Here is a 24,773-nt window from a genome sequence, read left to right on the forward strand (position 1 = left end):
CCACTGGAAAGACTCAGCCTGGTTAGGGGAAATAGGAAATGTCCCCATGCATCTCTCTTAAGTCCCCTATAGTGGAAAAGCCATGTTTTATATTAAACCAGACACATTGTGCAATTATGTCTGGCCCAGGGTTGCTTGTGGTTTCATGCCGTATTCTACAAGGGGTTAAATTCTAAACAGCTGATAGATTCCAAGTTCATTCTGCTCCAGCATATTAAGGACTATGTAGATTAACATTCTGTGGTTATGACCACACTTTTCTAGAATTTTCTTGCCAGGTCATTGCTGTTCTTAAAATTAGTATGCACATTTGTATGAGTTTTGAGGAAACCATAACTAATCAAATGGTATGTTTTAAAATATGTTTCATTTTTTAGCCTTCATCATGCAGACATTATGAGTTCTGGAGGCCACAGGAGAGGATGCTTAAGCACATGGGTTTGGAGCAGGCAGAATGTTCTGGGATTTAATCTGGACATTAGCTGTGTGATCCTAGATGCCTCACTTATTAGCCCCAGCTTGGGTTTTCTTCCTTTATTTAAAAAATTATTTATTTATTTGAAAGGCAGAGTTAGAGAAAGAGAGAAAGAGACAGACACAGAGAAATCATCCATCTGCTGGTTCACTCCCCAAATGGCCTCAATGGCTGGGGTTGGGCCAGACAGAAGCCAGGAGCCTGGAAATCCATCCAGGTCACTCACATGAACACAAGGGCCCCACTACTTGGGCCATTTTCCACTGCTTTCCCAGGAACATTTGCAGGGAACTGGATTGGAAGTAGAGCAGCTGGGACTCTAACCATTGCCTGTATGGGATGCTGGTGTTGCAGGTGGAGGCTTAACCCATTATGTCAAAATGCTGGCTCCCCAGTCTGAGTTTTCCTATCTGTAACACTCTAATAACAGCAGCATATACATTGTCTTGTTGATAGAATTTAATAGCAAAGCATGAAGCACATAGCCTGATGTGTGGTGAAACTTCCAAGAAGTGCAAGCTGTTATCATTATTGCCCAGTATTGTTATACTGATCCTTTGTGGAATGTTTGCAGAGTGACCCAATGATGCCTTTAAGGGAAATGTCTTAAAGACGTGAATGCCACTAACAGGGGAAATAAGCAAACCTTTACTGCAGCGTTCCCAAAGTGAGGCTTCCAGATGAGCACCTGTAGCTTCCCCTGTGAACACGTGGGCCATGCTGGAGCTGGGCCCCACTTCAGGCCTCCCGACTCAGGAACTGGCTTCTACCAAGGTAGCCAGCTGACTCTGCTGCGTTGACGTCAGAACTGCAGGCGTACAGCAGGCTTCTCTGCCCCCGGCTGGCAGTGGAATCACCTGGGAGTTTAAAAACACACAGATACTCCTGGACCCACTCCCAATAATTCTTACTTACTAAGTCTAGATGGATTCCAGCTTCAGTACCTTTGGAAAGTTCACCAGCTGGAGTTGCTGTGTGGCCCACATTGAAGGCCCTGCCCAGGACACATCCTAGTCCCAAGTCTACGTTTATTTCTGAATCTTTTTCTACAGATCCCCTGGAAAATTCCCACATTCATTCAAGGTTGAAAGTCACTGTTTAAATGCCTCTAGTCATTCCGGAATTCTATTTGAGTAACTGACACTCTGGAAACCCACCTGGCTATAATATACAGAATGGATTAGGGATGCATTTAGGGACCTGTCAGAACCTACCAGTTCCTCTTGCAATGCTACCTCTTGCTGGCAATCCAGTAAGAAACTGGCCCAAAGACTGGAAATTCTGTGAAGGTCACCAATTACTGCTGCCTCTGCCAACCTTCACTGCTCCATTCACTGACTCCATCCGTCATTCATTCACTTGTCCCACAAGTGCTTTCTAGAAGTTTGTCGTGTACCTCTGTAGCGAACAAAACACATTCCTGCTTTTGTGGAAATTACACTGGATGGTTGAACATTCTTGTTAACACTTCAGTATGAGGAGCCGGCGCTGTAGCTCACTCGGTTAATCCTCCGCCTTGCAGTGCCAGCATCCCATATGGGTGCCGGGTTCTAGTCCTGGTTGCTCCTCTTCCAGGCCAGCTCTCTGCTGTGGCCCAGGAAGGCAGTGGAGGATGGCCCAAGTCCTTGGGCCCTGCACCCACATGGGAGACCAGGAGGAAGCACCTGGTTCCTGGCTTCGGATTGGTGTAGTTCCAGCCGTAGCAACCATTTGAGGGGTGAACCAACGGAAGGAAGACCTTTCTCTCTGTCTCTCTCTCTCTCACTGTCTAACTCTATCTGTCAAATAAAAAAAAAAAAACAATATAAAAAACACTTCAGTATGAGGAAACTTCAAAAAGTTCACAGAAAATTGAATTAAATATTTTGGTGCAAAAATGTTTCCAATTCATATACATCAAAGAAGCTTTCAAAAGCTCATGGAAGATATGTATTAAGAAAAAGTGTTGCATGGATTTCAAGACTTTTTTTGTGCTAAAATATACTTACCTTTGAATTTCATTTTCCACAAACTTTTTGAAGTACCTTCATATAGTGGATCTTTAAGGAATTCAGAAAGAGTTTGTTTGTGAACTTTTTGAATCCACCAAATAAGCAGCGATTCCAATTTCAGGTGAACCTGGGCCACCTGCGGATGAAGATTCTTGTCCCCGAATCCCAGGGCTCCCTGGGGTGCCCGGCCCAAGAGGGCCAGAAGGAGCCATGGGATTCCCTGGACAGAGAGGACCCCCAGGTCAAGGTATGCACCCTCACTGTTGTCAATGTATTGCTGAGATGAAAACCTACGTGCTTTACTGTGGAGGTTTTATTTGGATCCTGTACAAATAGAAAATATGAAGCAATGGACATTTGTTTCCTCATTGTTCCAAAAGCTTAATCATGGTCCTAACTAGATCTACACTTCCTCCCTATTATAGTTGTTGTCGTCATTGTTGTTGTTGAACTACTTCAATCTTTCATACTTGGTAAGCTCGTGGACATAAGGTTTTGAAACTTCTTAGCACAAACGAGTGGATGCTGGATTAATAGTCATTAATAGCTGTTGACTTGATTTTGAACTAAAAACAACTGAAGTAGGGCTTATTAGAGCAGAATCAGAGCCTGCAGAAGGAAGTTTAATCACTTAGAATGGGGAGAGGGAGACAGAGGAGGGTTGCTCTAAATTTGGCAATGACACCGTTGTTCACTTACCCATTTAAGCATTGTTCTGTCATTGTCAGGGTAACAAGACCCTTATTTAAGTATCTAAACCCTTATTTAAAGTTGTTAAAATACTGCACTCCAGTTGGTTTACATATCCCTGTAGCATTGGTAATTTACAAAGAGATTAGCAGGACCAGAGCTGAGCACATAGACATCCCTGGTCTCTTCAGACCAGCTGGCAGTGCCCATGAGTCTAGAAAATCCTGTGCAAATTATTCAAAGGGGTGACGTGAGGTTGCTCCTGCTCCCTCTCCCATTTCTCTTGCTGCCCAGCTATGATTTTTTTTTTGGCTCAGGGCCAAAGGAATTAGATGCAGAACTGAAATTTTCTACTACTTGTTTTGCTTTTTGTTCCCCAAATACAAGAAGCTAAGCACCCAAGAAATCCTCCCTCAACTGGAGTCCTAGTTGTTTTTGGTAGGTAACCAGAACATCTCTGGAGCCTTCCTCAATTAATATGGGCATCTTTTCTGTACTCCCTACACTGCATGTGTGTTTATGCATAAAATTAACTGGGTGACCCTTGTAGCAATGTCCTTGAACAGCCAGTAAGCACTAGGAGTTGAGTCAGTACTTATTTAACTTCTCTATCTTTGGGACTCATTGCCTGGATAAAGTTCTCTTTTAGAGAGTATAACTGTCACTCAATCTCATTATACTTTCTTACATATAAAAAACATGGCACTGGGTGCTGTGGGTGATATAAAGATGAATATGATGTATTTTCTCATGCCAGGGTCTCAAGATCTTATAGCAGAAGTAGCTAACAGTACCCAAGTATCTTGCAATAATGGCCCATTATAATTCATGCTTTACAGGAGTTGTGAGCTGAGGGCACTCAGAGCTTGGGGCAGGGAGAGGTTAATTCCAGTATAGATAACTGCAGGCCTGCAGCTCTGGTTTGGCTATAGTTTGTCCATGTGCTGGAAACTTGGCCCCCAGTGTTTGGTGTTGAGCTGGAGGAAGCTTTAGGAGGCTGGGGTAGTGAAAGATAGTAAGGGCATGGAGACTGCACCCTCACGAATGAATTATTGCTGGTCTTGTGGAGGGAGGTGGGTCTTTCTTTCTTTCAAGAGTGGGTTGTTACAAAGTGAGGCTACCCATGGTCCTGGTCTGCTTTGCACACCACCCATTCCCTTTCTTTTTCTCTGCCATGTTAGGACATAGCCAATGGTCTTTCACCAGGACGCTGGTGCCATGCTGTTTGGCCTCCAGCCACCAGACCCATGATCCTAGTAAACCTCTTTCTGTTAGCTAGTCTCGGGTATTTTGTTAAAGCAACTCAACATGAAGTAAAACAATCACTTAAGGCCCCAATAAGAGGCGGCATTTGAGCAGAGACTTAAGGAAAGTTTTGGCCTTAAGGAACTTGAATTGTCCAACAGGCAGATGACATGAGCACAAGTAGGGTGGGTGTATACTCTCTGTCACATACAAGTGGATAAGTGGATGTGTGTACACACACAGAACCTAGGAGGACATGTTGGACTATACTGCTTGTGATTGTGGATGACTTTGTTCTTTGCTTCTTATGTTTTTCAGTTTCCTGTAATGCACTTACTAACTTTTAAAGGTTATTTTTTTTTTAAGATTTATTTTATTTATTTGAAAGACAGAGTTAAAGAGAGAGATAGAGACAGACAAAGGTCTTCCATCTGCTATTTCACTCCTCAGATGGCTGCGACGGCCAGAGCTGCGCCGATCCAAAGCCAGGAGCCAGGAGCTTCTTCCGGGTCTCCCACATGGGTGCAGGGGGCCCAGGACTTGGGCCATCTTCTACTGCTTTCCCTGGCTATGGCAGAGAGCTGGATCGGAAGTGGAGCAGCCGGGACTAGAACTGGCACCCATATGGGATGCCGGTGCTTCAGGCCAGGGCTTTAACCCACTGCGCCATAGCGCTGGCCCCTGGTGGCTATTTTAGAAACCAAAGAAAAAGAAAAGAAACCAAGTAGGGCAGGGCAAATTGGCCTACTCACCTGGTAAGGAGAAGCCAGCAACATCCTTGGTACTCTAAGTGGGGTCTGAGAACCAACAGTAATTCAAGGCTTCACCTTAGACTTCCTGCGTCAGAACCTGCATTTTAACAAAGTCCCCAAGATATTCACATACACATTCAGGTCTGAGAAGCCTTAAGATTGCGCTCTGAGTAACCTGATCTTTGTGACTCAATCCTGGCTGAAGGCTGAAGCCACCTGGAGGAGACTGTAGAAGTACTGGTTCTGGGGCCTCGATCCAGACAAGAGACTGTGCAGAGGGGAAGGGCCTGAACATCAGTGCTTTTGCAGATGAATGCAGCAGGCAGCCAGGGTTGAAACCCATTGCCTCAGCCCAACATCAAAATCGAACCCAGATAGGTGATTCTATTCACCTATGGTTGTGACTTTGGAAAATAACCCACAAAAGTGACAAAGAAGGAAATAACATCAAATGGCTAAAGTCTTCAACTTGAATTTAATAGTTGCCTTTGGCCCATGTGAGCTTCTCTCCTTGCCCTGTGAGCTTCTGTGTGGCCTCGCCTCCATTGCCTGTGGTCTGTAATGCCTCCTTCAGAGGCTGGTATCCTCAGGAGGGCCTTCTCTGACTTCCTATCCCTCTCCTTACTGATGCTGCTGACCCTGCTTCCTGGAAGTGGAGACACTCCAGGCCACCTCTTTGTGATCATTGTTGGGGAAATGTGAGTATGCAGTCCTTCGGTGAAGCTTTACCCCCCTTTCCCACAGTCTCAGGGCATGGGCTGTGCTACTCCATGGCCCAGCTTCCCTGAGGTTCCTTTCTGCCCTACTATGTGCCTACTCCCAAGCATTTCTTTCAGGCCCCTCTTCTCTGATACATGACTCCTGTATCAAAGGACCCTTCTTTCTCCACCAAATATTCCTGGGTCTCCTCTCCCTGGCTATTTCTGCTGGAAACCTTGGAGTTGGAAGCCAAGGGTATTAGAAGGGGACAGACAGAAACTCACCCCAGCATAGAGGAGTAACACTGGCCAGCCCATCCAGCAGCTAGAAGATGACAAGTCCATGCTAATGGCCTGAACTGGCCCAGATGGCTCATTCAGAGGTGTTAGTAGACTATACTCATACACTGTACCCTCTCGGTTGGTTGTGAAGAAGCAGCTGCTGCTAGAAGGAATGACCTCCACCTATAATGGCATCGTTGGCTCCTTTCTTCCTGTTTTCACTTCAAAGCCTGCTCTTCCATCACGAAGCTGACTTTGTAACACAGCATTGCAGCCAGGACCTACCCGCATCTGCTCTTCCCAGCCACGTGAGTGAGCGGGGAACAGCCACAGTCCTTGTACCTCGTGTCAGGAGTCCGTCACCGCAGCAGGTCTCGTACTACTCTCCCCACAGATCTCTTTGATCTGCAACATTTCCTTCCAGCATGATTTCCTAGAAGAGACACAAAAGCAGTTTCCATTGTGTCTCGAATGGGGCCTGCCTGAAGACTTGGCCCCCATCTGGACAGGCATCTTCATGTCACACGTGATCCTCTGAGAGGATGTATCCCATCTGACAGTGGAGAGCAGTACAGATGCACTTTCATGCCTTAAAACTAATTACAAGTAAAAACCAAGCCCAGGTGGTAGAAGGTTCTAGGCATCTGACTCAGGTACCTTCCTTCCTGTCTCTCAGGAAATGTCATCCACCTTACAGTTTCTCTGTCTTACTCTAAAGGGAACAAAGCCTACCTTATAACATCTTGGCATAGGGATTTTTCCCAGATCCTGTGACCTCCCTGTAAGGCTACACATCAGGGGGAATGTCTGCTTGCCTGGTCAATGCAAGGACACAGACAAACCCATGAGCTTGACAGCTTGTCAGCACTTGGCTCTTTGCAGAATAGCTAGTGGCCACATGCTGGAATCATCTTGTCCAGCAGACAGATAAAAGAATGCTCTGAGCTCAGCGCTGGGCCCTCTGTTCCTTCCAACACTGCTGAGATTCTCTTTGAACCTGCTTGCAAGAGCTGCGCCAACTCGCATCTGTGAACACCATCCAGGGAGAGGAGGTTCCTGTCCAGACACTGGGAACGGGAGGGCTCCACCCAGACGGGGAGGATGAGACGTTTTGCTCTCACTTCCTGCATGGTGACCATGTGGAAAATGCAGTCCAGGCACTGGGGTGGGGGCAGAGAGGACTCCAAAAGAGCTCACTTATAATCCAAAGGGTATGACAGTGTGATGACAGCACACTGAACACTGGGACAGCCGCATGGAACAGCTCACCCAGCACTGAGGGAAGAGCTGGAATGGTTGTGGGATCCTCTGAGGCTGATAATAGTAGAAAAAAATTTTTTAGGCATTGAGGAGCATGTGTTTCAAGTGGCTAAGGGAGGTTGGATGCATGCAGGTGAGCAGAGTGAAGCCAGACAGCTGCCTGTTCACCTAGGTACAGTCCCTGTGCTAACCACCTCCCCACTCTCCAAGAACAAATCCAAGCACCTAAAATGTTGTCTTTTCTCTGGGCCCATCCCAAACTCTATCCCCAGCCATGCCCCACTCCTGTAAGCCCTAAAGGCACCATACCCTCCTCGTTGCTCTAGGTCTTTCTTTGCACATGCTGTTCCCTCTGCCATACACCCTTCACATGGATGGCATCAGTGTTTCCTCAACTTCAAGGTCCCCTCTGAGGGGGTGCTCACTGCTAGAATCCCAAACCCAGAGCTGGCACCGTTCGCTTTGCTCTTTGTGTCTCTTCTACTTATAATCCTGATTGTCATATTTGCATTACCAGAGGTTTATGTCTTTACTGGTTTATTTTGTACATCCCCTCTACATCAGAAGCCAAAAAATGTTTTCTGAACAGATCCAGAGAGTAAATATTTTAGGTTTTGGAGCCAGATGATCTCTGCTGTGACTCTGTGGGCGTAGCATGGAAGCAGCCATGGATGACGCACGAGGGAGTGAGTGTGTTCCAATGTGACTGCGGTTACAGAACTGGCAGTGGGTGGTCTGCAGACTGTCACCTGCCAACCCCTGCTGTAAAGGCTGCAGGAAGCTTGAGGGTGGGATTTTGTCTTATTCAGTGTTGAGTCCTGGGTCATGGGAGATATTTGATCAATATTTGGGGAACAAATACATCACCCTTGAACGTAGCCTGCAGATGGGACAGGATGTCTCAGATTCAGCCCTGTGCACATTGGAAGCCAGGTAACCCTGAATCCTGCAGGGATGTGCTGTGCACTGGAGGGTGTTGAGCAGTATCCCTGGCTTCCACCCCATTTATGCAAGAGGCAGCCCCCAAATGCCTCAGACATTGCCAAATATCCCAGTGGGTGGGGCACAAGCACACCATGTGGAGAAACATTTGTGTGCAGGGAAAGGAGCAGGTGCATCAGAGATGGGTAATGGTGACATTAGCTTCAGGGTGGTCCTTTGGTAAAGGGGGAAATTCCTTTTAAAAAAGTAAGAAAAAGAAAAGCAAACAAAGGACTGAAACACATTTTTAGAAGGCACAATCGCCTGTACATTTTCCCAGTCTGTGCATTCTCAAGAAGAGACCATCCAATACACGTCTCTTTGTAAACTGCCCTTCTTAACATGCTGTTACTTCTGTGTCATTTCATGTTTTCCTGAAATATTATCTGTAGTAGCCATCCAGTATTGCAAAATATGATGATGCCATCATTTATTTAACCAGCACATTTGCAAATTATTAATCAATGTCTTTGGTGCCAGCTGTTCTGCCGGAAAATAAAATAATGCAGCCAGGCCCTGCCCGTGAGAGCAACAGGGTAGCAGAAAATGAAGGCTTGAAAGTTCTCAAATGATAGGGTGGAATATGGAACAGGGCAACTTAACCTGGACACAGGCCAGGAAAGTTTCTTTTTTTTTTTTAAATTTATTTGACAGATAGAATTAGTGAGAGAGAGAGACAGAGAGAAAGGTCTTCCTTCCGTTGGTTCACCCCCCAGATGGCTGCTATGGCCGGCGCACTGCGCCGATCCGAAGCCAGGAGCCAGGTGTCTCTTTCTGGTCTCCCATGTGGGTGCAGGGGCACAAGCACTTGGGCCACTCTCCACTGCCCTCCTGGGCCACAGCAGAGAGCTGGACTGGAAGAGGAGCAGCCTGGACTAGAACCCAGCACTTATATGGGATGCCAGCGCCACAGGCAGAGGATTAACCAAGTGAGCCACAGCACCAGCCCCAGGCAAGGAAAAGTTTCAAAGAACGTCTGGGGCCTTGGTTCTCAAGTCCAGGAAGCATCCAAATCCTCAGCTGCTATTGCGAGAGACATGGAGAGGGCTCTGAGGTTCCTGATTTTTCACAAATGCACAGTCCATGCTGCTGGCCAGGGACTACAGACAAGGACCCCTCTGATTTCAGGTGTTTGCACCTTCTCACGGTGATAAGCAGTAGGTCACAAATCTCTTCCTAGATAATGAGATGATGAGTAAACCGGATTATAACAGGGAAATAGCATAAGGAACAGATTCACTAGAAAGAGTTTTACATTTTAAATCATCTAGAACAACGGTCCTCCAGGTGTGTGGCTCCCTGGGGCCTGCAGCCTCAGCATCACCTGGGACAGGCTGAAAACGCAGACTCCCCGGCACTACCCAGATCTACTGAGGCAGGTACAGTTCTGTTCTGCAACTGCTTAAGGCGTCTGTGCTCAGGAGCAGCAGAGCCTGTGTCGTTGTGATGTTGCTCAGGTGCTTGGTGGGGGAAGTACAAGAGTCAGGGACGCCCCTGGCAAGTCAGCACCTGCACTAGGGCTGAATGCAGGTAGGGCCCGGCTTGGGCCGACAGAGGCACAGGGAGAGCCTCTGGTTTCTTCCAGCTTCTCCAAGCCAAACCAAACCTCCTTTAGCCTCTGTGCATTCTCTCCAAGGTAGGGTTGGTGTGTCAAGGCCCAGGTTCTGGGCCAGTGTCTCTTGTCAACATTTATTTTATGGGCTGCACCCTCCTCATGGGTAAGGTTGGTCCCTTGAGGTGGGTTGGTAGGAAGGTGGCTTGGGGAGTTCCAGAGGTTGACTAGCATCCTCTTTTTCACACACCTACAGGAAGGCCAAGGCAGAAGGAAAGAGAAACGGTCCCTTCAGTGAGCCTCTCTGGCTTGCTGGTTGGTTTTAGGCTATGAAAAAAGTCTGTTGGGGCTGCTTTATCAAGATAGCACAGCCAGGGCGGCTTAAGCAGCAGACTCTCAGTGCCTCACCGTTCTGAGGGTAGAAGCCCAAGATCCAGGAGCTGGAGGTCTGGTTTCTCCTGAGGCCCCTCTCCTTGATTTGCAGGTAGCTCTGCGCTCTGTGTCCCCACATGGTCTTTCCTATGCACGATCCCAAGACATGCGTCTCTGATGACTCTGTATGTCCTGCTGCCCTCTTTATGAAGACCTCAGTCAGACTGGATTAGGACCCACCTTGATGGCCTCATTTTAACTTAATCATACATTTAGGGGGCCTATTTCCAAATAAGACTTTCTGGGATATTGGGAGTTAGGACTTTGATATATGATTATTTTTTTTTTTTTGTCAGGGGACAAGCAAATTGGTCCACCATAGGCTAATTCATAACAGAGAGAGAGAGAGAGAGAGAGAGAGAGAGAGAGAATGAGGATACCTGGACAGGACTAGTTATTTGGGCAGTCATGGCTTATGACAATAAACTGCTCCAAGGATGGTAACCGTGTCTGCTATGCTGACCAAATAGAGCTTGTGGCTCAGGATTGATGTTTGACAAAGAGAAGTAACCAGACATGTAAGGATTAGCACGAGTGCTCCAGGGGTGCACAGCTTAAGTCCTTTAATGATGCGCCAAGCCCTGAGCTGGTCCAGAGGCAGAGAATGGGGGAGATGGTGCAGCCTCTGCACTCAGCCTCCCTGGGCCAAAGTTTCCTTTCTGTGCATGATCTGCTCCATGGCCTTTCTGAGCCTGTCTGCTTCCTTGTGGAGCAGGTGACTGAGAATGTCCCACTAGCTTGTCACTGTGAGAACTGAGATGGATAGTCCATGTAGCAGGGGTGGGTGAAGTGCAGCCCATGGGCCATATAAGGCCTGTGAAATCATTTGGTCTATTCCTGCCAAGGCAACTGCAGGTGGAACTCTAAACTCAATAAATATAGGGCAAGATAATTTTTAAGTTGAGAATTTTGTATGGTCTGTGAATGATTTTAAGAATAACCAATGGCCTTAGGCAGGAAAAAAGGTTCCCCACCCATGGAAAGGAGTGACATGGCACCTGGCACCTTGCAGGGACTCGATGGAAAGCTGTTTTAAGAAATTGCTTTTTTTCACCTGGTTCCAAATTTAACTTGACCTGCAACTGGATACTACTAGATTTCACTCATTTCTCCATCTGGACTTTAAAAAACGATTATGAATGATAATGTTTAATTAAAAAAGGCAGAGGTGCTAATTATTTCAAAAAAAAAAGGAAAAAGGTTTAAGAATATAAAGAAATGTGAAAACCTCTCTTTCAGCAACTTCCTGGTCTGGCTTAGCATCCTATTGGTTGAACCCTTTACTTAGTGTAGGGTTAATCTTATGAGTATGAAGTAAACTGAAAATAGATCTTTGCAAAAATTAAAAGTAGGAATCAGAGAGGGAGGAGGAAGAGGAAGGGTGGGAGTGTGGATGGGAGGGAACGTAGGGCATGAAGTATCACTGTCTTCCTAAATCTGTATAAATGAAATACATGAAATTTGTATACCTTACATAAAATTAAAAAAAATCTGGCCCAGCATTTTATGGGCTCATTGACTGAAGTGAGGTCAAGCTACTGACCCCTCAGAGCCTCGGGGACCCGCACTCCACATGGTCGGGAAGACTTAGTGAGCTGGTGCTGCCGGGTCCAAGTGGGAAGGTAGCCCCAGGCTGGCACGGGCAGTGCTGCCTGCAGACGTCATGGCTGTTCTCACCACCGCCTTCATGACCTTTCACACAGGGTGCAAAGGAGAGCCTGGACTGGACGGCAAGAGGGGCAGGGATGGAGTCCCTGGGGCTCCTGGGCCTCCTGGACACAAAGGTGACACTGGAGAAGCCGGCCGCCCTGGAGCACCAGGTACAGAACTTCAGTTTCTCCTCTTTTGTCTGACAGCGTCCACTGGGAACTGTATATGAGCTCTCCGACCCTTCTCTAGTTGCCTTTCAAATGGGATCCTGTTTAAAGCATTTGCCTCGGATACCTACTCAGCAGGCATTAGGGCCTCAAAGGCAAAGAGAACAGAGCAGAAGGCTCTCCTATGCTAATTGACGCTAAGCCATCATAAAAGCTAGCCCAAGGCCTGGGAGACGCGTCTGGTGTTTCCCCAGAGTGCTGCACTTCATCGGAAGAGGCCTGCTCAAGGTTGTGAGCGACTGTCAGCCTGTTTGTTGGGGGATCACCTGGAGACGCTTTGTTCTGTGGGTCTGGGGGCAGTGGGTGCTGCTCACTCTCTACAGCTAGAGCTTCACTCCTCTGAGTTCACGTCATCTTAGCCTATAACCACCAGTGCATTCCTATGGAATAGAAGGCTCTTACTGCAACGGATTGGGGAGTGTGTTTTGGTCAAGGTAAGAGGGGTTGAGACATGAAAATACTTTCAGAAAGCTTATGGGAAAAATGGGGTTAAAAGAGAAGTTTATCTTGGCACAAAGACATTTTGAAATCTATGCATAATTTATCATGATTTTCCACAAACTTTTTTTAAAAGCAGATTTGTTTATTCTAAAGGCAGAGCATCAGAGAGAGAGGGACAGAAAGAGAGAGATCTTTTATCCACTGGTTCACTCCCCAAAAGGCTCAACACTAAGGGCTTAGCCAGGCTGATACCAGGTTCCAAGCAATCCATCTGGGTTTTCCACATGGGTGGCAGGGACCCAAACATTTGGGCCATCCTCTGCTGCCTTCCAAGACACATTAGCAGCGAGCTGGATCAGAAGTGGAGCAGCTGCGACTCAGGTGTTCCAAAGCAGCACCTTAACCTGCTGTCCCACAGTGCCAGCCCTTCCTGAGAACTCTTTAAGACCCTTTGAATGATTCTTCAGACTAGGTATTTGAAATTGAATGCACCAGGTAGCATGTCAGGCACAGGGGACCCAAAGACTCCATGACAGGATCTCATCTTTGGAGACTGGTGAGAGGCGTAGACTCCAATACCAGGTTGCAGATGGGTAGGAGAGGCTGAGGAGGGCTCAGTGGGTTCTGCAGCAAAGGGGCATTCATTTCTAAGAGCTGCAAGTCGGCTTCAGCCTGCTGTTGCCTGTAGGCATGTGGGCTCAGTGTTCCCTACACTCTGTTTTCCTCCAGATCCAAAATTTCAACTTGTAAAATTGTGACAGGGCTGATGCAGTCCCCAGCTACCCCACTTTGCAATTTCAGGTTCACAGTGTGGACGTGGAGAACCTGTCAGTCTTGCAGAAACAGATTGGCAGAAACCAAAATGAGACACCTTTGGATTTCAAGGTCTAACTTCACCTTTGCCTTTGGCAATTAGAAACAGCCACTGGCCTCTTGAATAAGTCAGACCCTGTGAGGTGTCACAGGACACAGACCCAGCTCATGTTTTGTAGAACTGGTCACTTCCTGCATGCCAACAAGAACTCCAGAGACAGGATTTCCTTCCATCTCCCTCCTTTATAAAAGATATGCAAAGGGCAGACTCATGAGTCCCAAAACCTTACCCTACTCAGCATGGAACCTACAGTGTATCAGAGCTGTGAGGCAGGCTGGCTTTCAGGGCCCCCTGCTCCCATCAGTGTGCAAAGGCAAGGGGACCAGTCTTGGGGACGTCCTTTCCCTCTGAGATCTTCCCTGCTCAGCACGTCAGTCCTCAGCCTTGAGGAGGACAGGAGTTTCCCCTGCTATGTGTTTTTAAGCTCATGTAGCTCAAGAACTTAGAGCTTGCTTGGAACAAACACAGATACCCCTCCATATTCCTGGGGGACTGGTTCCAGGATGCCTGGAGATTTAAAAATCCATGGATGCACAGACCTCTTATACAAAATGATGTGGTATTTACATAGAACCTACAGATACCTTCTGTGCACTTTAAATCTAAGAATATGCACATAGTTGTTATACTGTATTACTTAAGGGATACTTACAAGAAAATAGACTAGAGACGAATGTAATTTTTTAAAAAATATGAGCTGAAGTTGGATGAGACGGTGGGGGCAGAGGCTGTGGATGAGGAGAGTGGACTGTGCTGGATGAGCGGTGCTTGTGTGTCTTGCATCTGTGTGGGGAGGATGCTTCCCTCTGTTCCCTGAGTGCTCAGCACAGTACGAGGGCAGAGATGCTCAGGCCATTTGTTAGATGGAACTCCCTAAACTTTGCTTTGTTTTTTTCTTTATTCCTCTAGGCCCCCCTGGTCCTACTGGGGACCCTGGCCCCAAAGGGCTTGGCCCTGGTTACCTCAGTGGCTTCCTCCTCGTCCTCCACAGTCAGACAGACCAAGAACCTGCCTGTCCCATGGGCATGCCCAGGCTCTGGACTGGGTATAGCCTCTTGTACCTGGAAGGACAAGAGAAGGCTCACAACCAAGACCTTGGTATGGACAAACCCTGTGATCATGTGGCCATTGCTTTTGAACAAAGCTTTAGGATTAATTTTACAGACTCAACACATCTTGAGTGATTACTGATCTTCAATGGGAATATTACTTTATTTTTCCAAAACTACCATGGTAATTCTTAGCTAATTTCATTTAATCTGCTATCCTCTGAAGTACCAAAGGGATGCATTCTGGGTAGTTATTCTCTAGCTCCTTATTATGAATTTTTTAAAAAAGAGATTCTTCCTTGGTTATTTAGATGTAACTCTGTTAAGAAATCCAGTTTTTCTTCCAGCTATAAATGACTTAATCAGGACATGGTTAGCTCCTGTTTTATTTGTAAAAGGGTGCACGGGCAGCACCTGATGGCTAGGTCATGGCACTTGCCAGCATCAACTGCTTGCCCTACTCCAATTTTCTTTTCTTTTCTTTTTTTTTTTTTTTTTTTTCCTGACAGGCAGAGTGGACAGTGAGAGAGAGAGACAGAGAGAAAGGTCTTCCTTTTGCCGTTGGTTCACCCTCCAATGGCCGCCACTGCCGGCGCACCGCGCTGATCCGATGGCAGGAGCCAGGTGCTTCTCCTGGTCTCCCCTGGGGTGCAGGGCCCAAGTACTTGGGCCATCCTCCACTGCCTTCCCGGGCCACAGCAGAAAGCTGGCCTGGAAGAGGGGCAACCGGGACAGAATCCGGTGCCCGCCTGGGACTAGAACCCGGTGTGCCGGCGCCACAAGGCGGAGGATTAGCCTAGTGAGCCGCGGAGCCGGCCCAATTTGCTTTTCAATCACAGAACTTGATTTTGAGGTCGCCCGTGGGTGCTCCTTGTCCATTGTCAACAGTAGACTTGTAAGCTTTGGGAAGCAGTTTCAGGGCAAGAGTGTAACTCCCTGGGTGCTGGCAAACACTGTCTCCAAGACAGTGGACGACACCCACCATCTGGGGCCATGGATGGTGAGGTGGTCTTGCAGTGCTCTCCCTGGCCATGCCCCCAGCTGTTAGTAAGGGTGGTCAGGAGTGCAGCCCCAGGGCGGCAGCTACTAAATGTCCGTCTTCTTTTCCCCCACGAAGTTGTGTCATTGCCTTTCCTATCATAAGGGCCTCGTTTCATGAGTGCAGGGGAAAGGAGGACGTAATACTTAACATTTTGACCTATGAGTATTTTCTTCTTTGTCCCTCTCCCTTGTGCCAGCAGCCTCTTTCCTGCCTGGTCTAGCCAGAAGTCTTACTTCTCCTGCCCTGGTCTAAAGTTGTACAGAACACTGGGGATAACACCCAAACTCCTTAACAAGATTGACAAGGCCTGCATGCTCTGGTCTGATTGTTTTCTGGACGCCCTGAGACAATCAGCACAGTCACAAGCTCCTGCCATTGCCCTCCCTGGTCAACTTCTTTGAGTTCTCCAGGTTCTCTGAGTTCCATACCTCTGGCCTTCCTTTGAATGGCCATCACTACCACCTCCAACCCTGGCTAAATCCTTTTCCTATTTCAAATGTAGCTTAAAACAACTCCTTCCATTTGTTCTTCCCTCAAGTCCAGGTGTCCCGTGCTTCTCATTCACCAGGCTTGTCTTGCCATCTGTTCACAGCCCGTTTGCTTATCCCTTTCACCAGGGCCATAAGCTTCAGGACCCATTGTGGGCTCCACAGGAAAGGGTGAGAGGACAAAGGCTGTCCCACAGGGCCATGGGGTGGCAGAAATGGTTTCGCCACCACAGAGGTAGGCTTTGGCAAGGGCATCCATGTATCAGAAAACATGTCTGTGAACATCATGGGATGGACAGGTCACTGGGTACACCTGCGCCGTATGCTCAAACATCTTTTCCTCCCTCCCAAGGTCTGGCTGGGTCTTGCCTTCCCATATTTAGCACGCTGCCCTTTGCCTACTGCAACATCCACCAAGTGTGCCACTACGCCCAGAGAAACGACAAATCCTACTGGCTGGCCAGCGCTGCCCCCTTACCCATGATGCCGCTCTCAGAGGAGGAGATCCGCCCATATATCAGCCGCTGTGCCGTGTGTGAGGCCCCGGCACAGGCGGTGGCGGTACACAGCCAGGACCAGTCTATCCCCCCATGCCCGCGAGCCTGGAGGAGCCTCTGGATTGGCTACTCCTTCCTCATGGTGAGTCCCCTGCCCTTGAACCCTGCTACACCTGCTGTTTCTAACACCGTCTGCTTCCCTTTTGGTCTGAACTACACAGTAATTCTGTGTGCTCTGTGCGGACAGCAGTAAGGACGACAGCCCTAAAGGCTTCAGCCTACTGAGATGCAGGGGTGAAACTGTTGTTGATTTACTGTCAGTTAATTTTTTTCTTACCACTTTGGTAGAATCTGTAAGAGGCATTTACGTCAGTTACCGGCAAAATTTGCTCTATTTTGGGTGTAACCCAACTTGTGTTTTGTTCTTTATTGAATAACTTAAGGAAAAATGTTAAAATCAGGCACTGACTTGGGCATATCACTGATGGGGTCTGGGGCTGTAAGTGTCTGAGTTCTAATGCTCTCTTTGTCTGGGTAGCACACAGGAGCTGGGGACCAAGGAGGAGGGCAGGCCCTCATGTCTCCTGGAAGCTGCCTGGAAGACTTCAGAGCGGCACCATTCCTCGAATGCCAAGGCCGACAGGGCACGTGCCACTTCTTTGCAAATGAGTATAGCTTCTGGCTGACAACGGTACCACCAGACTTGCAAGTTTTCTCTGCCCCATCACCAGACACCTTAAAAGAAAGCCAGGCCCAGCGCCAGAAAATCAGCAGGTGCCAGGTCTGCGTGAAATACAGCTAGAGACTGCAAATGTTGCCTCCCTGTGGCCAGGAGGACTTCTTGGGGAGGCAGGGGTGGGGAGAGGGGCAGAGAAGGGGTGCCAAGACTATCTGAGCTGTGCTAAGAGATTTAATGGTGCTCATTTTAAACTCTGCTATTCCTTTAGTCTCAACCTATCTGTTCCCACGGTCCTCTAATTCCTCCCTCTGCCCTTTGCTGATTAAGCATGTGCTACATGCATGGATTTGTTTGGACCTACCAATCTAGATGGAACCCAGATATTCTTATTTTATGGAGGCTGATGGAAGAGCTGGTTTATTTTAAAATATGCTAATTCATAGGAAGGCAAGTAGATGATAAAGGCGAGATTACAAATCACATTACTGAAAACTTCATTCATTGGTTAATAGCACCTCAAACAATTGAAGTCAATTACCCTATAATATAGTGGGCTTTGGGATGGATTTTATGGGAATGAATAAATAGGCCAGCAAATGAAACTAGAAAGTAGAGATTTTCAATGTTTCAAAATGATTTCCTCTGTAATCTATTTTTCCATGCACTTTAAATAATTGTAAAACCATGACCCAAAGAGATTAAAAAAAAATCCACATTGCCAGCATTCACAGTTCATTTCAGAGCAGAATGAACCATTATGCCGGGAAGGCCCACAGTTGCTGTATTCTAGAGATGCGACATTAGCATAAACACATCACAGATGAATATGAAACATTATGTTCTCTTCTGCATTTTTCAGAGAATAGAAATGCCTTCTTTGGCAACCCTTTTGAAAAGTAGTAATTATGGAAAAAATATATTCACCAAGGGATTAAAGGCCTAAAAGCTATTAATGTATATTAAGGTAGTGATTCACAAAAACGGACTCCCCATTGCTGTGAACTTCCAAACAGAGCGCCTTTCCCCAGTCGGGGTCCAGCACGTCCTCAGAGCTAATGGGCCCGGAGCCACATGGGGTTTACTGAGGCAGGGACACAGGCCCTGCAAAGCATCTCGCTCCCCTCCCCAGGAGAACCCCCAGAGCACCCCTGCAGATCATAGCGGCCACTTTTCCTCCATGCACATAATGGCAGCTCACACGGGGAGGTGACAGAGCTATCATTATGCACTTGGGAGAAAATGAAGGGCCGGCTTAATTAAACATAGGTGAGAAGATTCATTCAAGTTGGGGTCACCCCACCAGGCAAGCATGGCCCTTTCTTTAAAGGAAACAAAGACGATCTATAATCTGGCTTTTATGTTCCTGTGATTGGTTTTCTCCGGGGGCATCCCATATTTCCAATTTTAAAAATATTCTCTCATATTTTATATCAGTATTGTGCCAAGGCAGCACTTTGACATTTGGCATTCACGTTTTCTCTACAAATTTAGAAGACACATCAATTTGTAATGAGTAAGTTTTCTAAATAGCAAAAGGTCTGCTTTCTGTTTTGCTAGGAGCTCAGTGGTTTAATCCTACAAATCAAAAGGTATTTTAGGAAAGATTTTTAGGAAACTTGCCTACCTCACCAAAAATAAATGTCATTTTGAGGAAAACTAAAGAAATTTCTCATGAGAGTAACACTCATTTTAGTGCACTTAAAAATAATTGAGAGAAGAAAAACTCAATTAAAATTTTGTTTATAAGTACTGTTTTCTTTGCCAAATTTTGATTAGTAGTGAGCTCTTCCATGCAGCACACATTTCAAATGGGTTTTGCTACGGACTGCCCTCAGAATGGCAATTTATTTTAAGAATACTTTCTGGTAAGAAGAAAAATGTACATTTTAAGATGAAATATTTTCTTGATGTAGCAGAATATTTCCAAGTTTATTTGAGCCATCTTTAAAAAACTGTACTACTATATACCATACTAAGTATTTTTCAGTGCCTGAAATGTAAGCTGTTGTCAACTTTATTTTTACTTTTCAGTTCCTAAAACCTTTAACTATTACCAAAATTCAGGCCTCTTAAAGTTTGTCTGTTTATCATGAACTTAGTGTGAGAATGATTTCTGGGAAAAAGTAAGGGTGACAAATAGAACATGAGAAGCATATATTTACTTGTTACATTATTTTAAACACTTTAACTGTGATATTAGAATATGATCTGAATTAGCTTTATAATGTTAACATCAACTACAGGCTGGACTAAGGAAGATTTCCTATATAGAGAACCTGTATAGTGAGTTCAGAATATGGATATCACAACAGCCCTCTCTAAATGCAACACAAGTGCCACCTTCTGATTCTGAAAAGTATTTTAAATGGCCAAAGAGCAAGCTAATAGGAAAAATAACTTCTGAAAATAGAATACCATATTATTTTGTCATTATTGTCTTCAGCTGGATATATATCACTGTGCTTTTAAACATCCCTTCTCTGTGAAGGCCAGGAGTAAAGCCTTGAAGTTCTTGCTCATTACTAGGGATGATTCCTATCCCAATCTCCTTCCCAAGGACCCCCGGACCCCCAGGCCCCCAAGCCCCCAGGCCCCCAGGCCCCCAGATTGGTTGAATGCACTGAGAGTGCCCAATGGGGACTGCTGAGGCAGGAGCTGGCAGACTAGGATGCTCCCTTCTGGGTGTGCCTAGTGGTAAAGGAACCTATCCCTCCACACAGGCCTCCACGCCACAAGTGGCCAGTTCCTCCTGCTCTCACACTCCTCCGACTGGATCTTGCGTCATCCCTTCCTGGACATTGCTATCTCGCTTCCACCCTTCTACTTCTGCTCTTGCAAGTAACAGTCCCAACTGGTTTCTCATTTCACATCTCCATCGACATCTAAGATCCATCCAAAGTTGATTTTGTTATCCTTTGGCTTAAAACCCCCTTAATGACTCCACTTAATGACTCCCTTAATGAAATCCGATTGAGCTGGCATGGGGTGGGAGTTCCAGTGGGCACGCTGAGCCCTACCTCTGGGAGTATCTCCTGCACAGTGAACACCTTGTATAGTTCTGCAAACATGCAGAGTACCTCTGTGCCTCAGCTCCTGCTTTTTGTCCATCAGTGGTGTCTTTCCCCTCAGGTCCATTGACCTGGCAGACACCTACTTGGGGTATGTGTGAACTCCTCAACAGGGACCATGACTCCTTTCTGCTGCTCGCTGCACAACAGATGGTGCTGTCCTTTCTCCACGGTCATCTTTGTTCTCTGATGTCTCAGTGCACTTCTTTATTCCGTTGCTAAAATGCAACACCTTCAAGAGCAGGGACCATGTTTTGCTTGGTTTGTCTACCCAGTGCCTAGCACAAAGCAGGGTACATTACTGACACTTAAATCTTTTTTTTTCTTCCCAGTGACAATTCCACAAGGTCACTGGGCATTAGATGTGCTCTTCATACATGATCCCAAGTTAACCAAATGGTAGTAAGCATAAATCATTTATTACAAAATATCTGAATGTTATACATAGCTGCCTACCCACAATCTCTCATAAGATTATTGCCAGAAAGCCAATTATGAGTTTTAACCATCATTTTTCACACCTCAAAAATAGAGTATTACTTTTTTACAAATTGAAATTTCAGAAATCATGAGATTTGAAAGATTTGGCTGGGAGAAGACCTTTCATTTTAGCATGACATGACAGTGTATGCTGTAATCTCTGACCCCTCATGGTTGAAGAGATTTGTAGTACCAAATCACCTCTAAACAATTCACACATGTACATGTTATAGGTGCTAAAAAAAATATTTGATGGACTGGCCTGTTATTCTGAACCACTTATAAATTATAATAGAGCAAACCTACTGGCTTAGAGTTCCTATTGGCTGCTGGAATAACTTGATAATTGTTACTTCTGCTTGGTGTGGTTGCCAGAATACTACAAAGATGAGGACTTTAGAGTTGGCTGCATCCAAATTTGAACCTAGCTTTATCACTTTCCAGCTGTGTTACCCTGAGTGAGTTCCGCCAACTCCCTGAGTTTTATTTCTCTCGTTTCCAAGATGGGACATAACACCTACTGTTGTTTTGAAAATTAAGTTAGGTTGTCTGCCTAGCAGTCAATATGTCTAGAAGACATAGCAGTCATCATACATTTATTATGATCACATCTTTTATTTAAAATAAACTATTTAATATGAAAAATATTTCTTGTGTTTTTTACACTGTAGAATTCTATTATGATTCTCACAGGGCATATAAATTACTGATTAGAATTATTTATAACTGGCCAGTTCTTAATGTCTTTGAGAATGCTGTTTTATTTCAATTCTCAAAGCTACTGTACCACAAAAAAAATCACAATTTCCTGCAGGGACATTATCGGTAGGTTCTGCAGGGAACAAACAATTGACATTAAAAATCAGTACTCTGCAATTGTCACTGTTATTATCTGCCAGAAACTCTGCATAATGCATTTTAAACCACCAAGGCTGGCTGCCACATCCATGGGAAATGCTTGAATTTTATGGTGCTTAAATATTTAATGATTCATGGGGAAAATGTGAAATGTGTCCAATAAATTGCCTCCCGTTCTCTAACCTATGATTGTAAAGTTAGACTTTCAGCATGTAACTTTTGCAAGATGCCTGATCTGCCACTGACACTTAAATCTTTGTTGTATTATGATTTGTAATATGGCTCATTATACATAAAATTCTGTGATGACTTCCAAAACACCTGTGTTTTATCTGGTGCATTTATTTTCTTTCCAGACACAGTGGGTTTACTTTTTTTTTTTTTTTTAAACCTACTGCATAATATGGCCCACCCTTGTTGCTCGCTTTGTGAGGAATGTGACATAGTGGATGTATGAATCGCAGAAGGGAAAAGCATAGGCTAGGGAGGTCTATAAACACTGTTCTGACATGGTGATGGGGCATAGGAGAGGAATGAGACTGGATCTCAGGGGGAAGATCTGCATCAACCACGGTGAGTTGCCTGGGAAGCAAGCATGGGCACAAAGCTTACACCCTCTGGGCCTCGGCTGTTTGCTCCACTGAGTGAGAACAAGACCACCTGCTTGTCAGGGTGGTTTAGCAGATTAAAAGTGTGAAAATCTGCTACACTAAGAGATAAAATAGAGGGTATTGTTAGTTATAACCCCAGTAACCTTATTCTTCTTATAACCCCTGCATTGCTGAGCATGCGAAAATGGGTTATAGAATTCAACAAGTATCACTTAACCCTTTTGAAAGAGGGAACTGCAGTAGTATTTGGCCCAACCTTTCACCTGGTAAATAGGGACGATTGACTAACACGTCTTGACCAGCAGCTATATGACAGGAATAGATTAAACATGCTATATGTGCTCAACCCCACAACTGGGTACTGAGATTTAGAATCTGAATAAGTTGCTCAAGGTCACAGTTAGCACCTGTTGGAACTTGAACCCTATAGTCTGCCTTTCTAAATACAATGCTCTTACTACAGCATCGTCTCCCAAGAGCTACCCCCATTTGTGGGTTGATCAGCAGAGTGGCCCATGTGGATGCCATTTGGGTGCCCTGATCTCTTGCTATTGGTGCTAAGTCCCATGCCGTGGGTCTTCAGGCAGCCAGCCCAGCTCAGCCTAGAGACTGTCGGAAGCTGTTCTTGAGGGAAGGAGATGGAAAGTCTGTGAGGCCTATATCTCAGGGTCAAGTAACAACCAGTTGACCACTAGTTGCACCAGGTCAGTCATTCCGGAGATGGCTCTGAATGGGAGATAGAACCATCTGGAAGTCCTTATTTGCCTCTCCCAGAGGCTCAGTCACTGCAGCACTGGCCAATGTAGCTCCTTATTATTTTTAATAACACATAATAATAGTCTACTTTCATGGGGTATGATGTGATATTTCAGTCCATGTTTATAACACACAATAATCACATAAGCCTAACTAGCACATCCATCACCTTAATATTTATCATATATGTGTAGGGAATATTTAAAATCCTCTCCTAATTTGAAACACAACAAATTATTGTGAACTAGAGTCATCCTACTGCGCCATAGAACACTCGAACTCAATCCTCCTATCTAACTCTATTTCTGTAGTCATTAACCAACTTCTATCCCTTCTCCTCACAACTTAGCTGTTTCTATTCTCCCGTTCACCAAAAAGACTCTTCTTGAGAACATCAATTCTATAGGATGGCACCCATCCTCAGTGATTATGTACTGAATGTTGGCCATTTCCTCATTGAAAGATGAAATTCTCAATCAGTTATTTTATGTTTGGAAAAGTAGAGAAAAAATTTAAAGGAAGAATAAAATATTCTTTTGGTCCCACTACCTGCTTTACAATGCACAGAATTAATTGTGTAGAATATACCTGTGCACACTTGAATGTGACAGGAGTTTTGGTACCATCCAGAACCTGTGAAAGTACAATTCCAATTCTGTGTTTCTGGGTGTTCCCTGAATAACAAGGTTGGCCCAGGTGCTACACTTTAATGAAGTGCTAAAGCCCTTGATCAACTTCATTAACAATGATCTGTTACTAAGGAAATGCAATTAAATTGTTGAGGCAGAGGATCTGATAAGGAGGCAGAATCTGAAAGCAAAAGTGAGACAATACAGGATCTCAAATAAAAACCAAGAATCTATTAAGTTGCATACTTTTTCTGGTTTGATCTTTCTTTGTAGAATTTTTCTTTAGGCTTTACATGAGTTATTTAAGTAGGAAATATGAGCGAAATAAAAATAACTTCACAACTTCTTGGCAGAAATCCCTGCTGAAAAAGGGTAAGCAGGGCTTTTCAATTCCGAGAGAGGGGACCCAGATGTTGCGTTCAGATAGTCATGGAGCAGAAGTGTTCTTTCTTGGATTTTGCTTGTGACACTCAAGATTCCAAGGGCCTTTTAAAGCCACGGGATACTACTGATTTTATTATGCTACTGTTTTCCCAAGTAGTAATGTATACTGTCACCAAATTGAATGGTTTCTATTAGCCATGTTTCCATTTTCCTTGATAGAGTATAAACCCATACATGAAGATCTGCCAGTTCATCTCTCTGCCATCTGACTATGATGTCAGTATTGTTTTCACCCTGCCCCTAAATGCCACAGTGCTGCCCCGCCACAGGCCCGCTCACACGCACCCAACATTATTAGAAAAACACTGAGTTCATCATCTGAGAAAGAGAACATTATCACAGGTCTGTAAGTAGATGGGGGTGGGGACAAAACACCACCACCAACAAAACCCAAGTCCTTCTTCCTGTTCAGAAAGGAGTTTGGGAAGTCAAGAAGTTAGGGTAAATGGGGCATAATTTGGTGAAATTAAGTGGCAGGACATGATAGGTGCAGAAGAAAGGGATGAGCATGTGCATCCACAAAGCACAGGGTTGCAGGGCATCATCAAGAGGCATCACTTCCCATGACAGTGAACCACAGGCAACTCCCGGTAGTCTGAACTGCTCTGCAGGGCTCCAGGGA

The 24,773-nt window shown here is 45.5% G+C and overlaps 2 protein-coding genes across 9 annotated transcripts in view; one reads left to right on the forward strand and one right to left on the reverse strand.

The window, feature by feature from the left end:
- COL4A4 (collagen type IV alpha 4 chain) overlaps nucleotides 1–17,992 on the forward strand; it is a 180,366-nt gene extending 162,374 nt beyond the window's left edge. Inside the window, exons 45-49 of the mRNA XM_017343169.3 lie at nucleotides 2,588–2,713; nucleotides 12,062–12,178; nucleotides 14,460–14,648; nucleotides 16,482–16,768; nucleotides 17,165–17,992. Coding sequence (XP_017198658.2) covers nucleotides 2,588–2,713; nucleotides 12,062–12,178; nucleotides 14,460–14,648; nucleotides 16,482–16,768; nucleotides 17,165–17,428 — 983 coding nt within the window. The 3' untranslated portion in view covers nucleotides 17,429–17,992. The remainder of the gene's footprint in view (nucleotides 1–2,587; nucleotides 2,714–12,061; nucleotides 12,179–14,459; nucleotides 14,649–16,481; nucleotides 16,769–17,164) is intronic.
- Nucleotides 1–24,773, reverse strand: part of RHBDD1 (rhomboid domain containing 1) — a 230,045-nt gene that overhangs the window by 37,163 nt on the left and 168,109 nt on the right. For 2 of the 8 annotated variants that reach the window (XR_011387078.1, XR_011387076.1), the window contains exons 7-9: nucleotides 6,476–6,566; nucleotides 5,154–5,250; nucleotides 1,122–1,332 (exon numbers count right to left, since the gene is read on the reverse strand). Coding sequence is in view for 2 of the 8 variants with exons in the window: in XM_070070119.1 (XP_069926220.1) it covers nucleotides 6,493–6,566 (74 nt within the window). In the remaining 6 variants the exon portion in view is untranslated. Of the gene's footprint in view, nucleotides 1–1,121; nucleotides 2,032–4,754; nucleotides 6,567–24,773 lie in introns of those variants that run through there. The other 6 variants (XR_011387077.1, XR_011387075.1, XM_070070119.1 and 3 more) reach the window with 4 other exon arrangements.

This window comes from Oryctolagus cuniculus, chromosome 3, assembly GCF_964237555.1.
Source record: "Oryctolagus cuniculus chromosome 3, mOryCun1.1, whole genome shotgun sequence".
NCBI lineage: Eukaryota > Metazoa > Chordata > Mammalia > Lagomorpha > Leporidae > Oryctolagus > Oryctolagus cuniculus.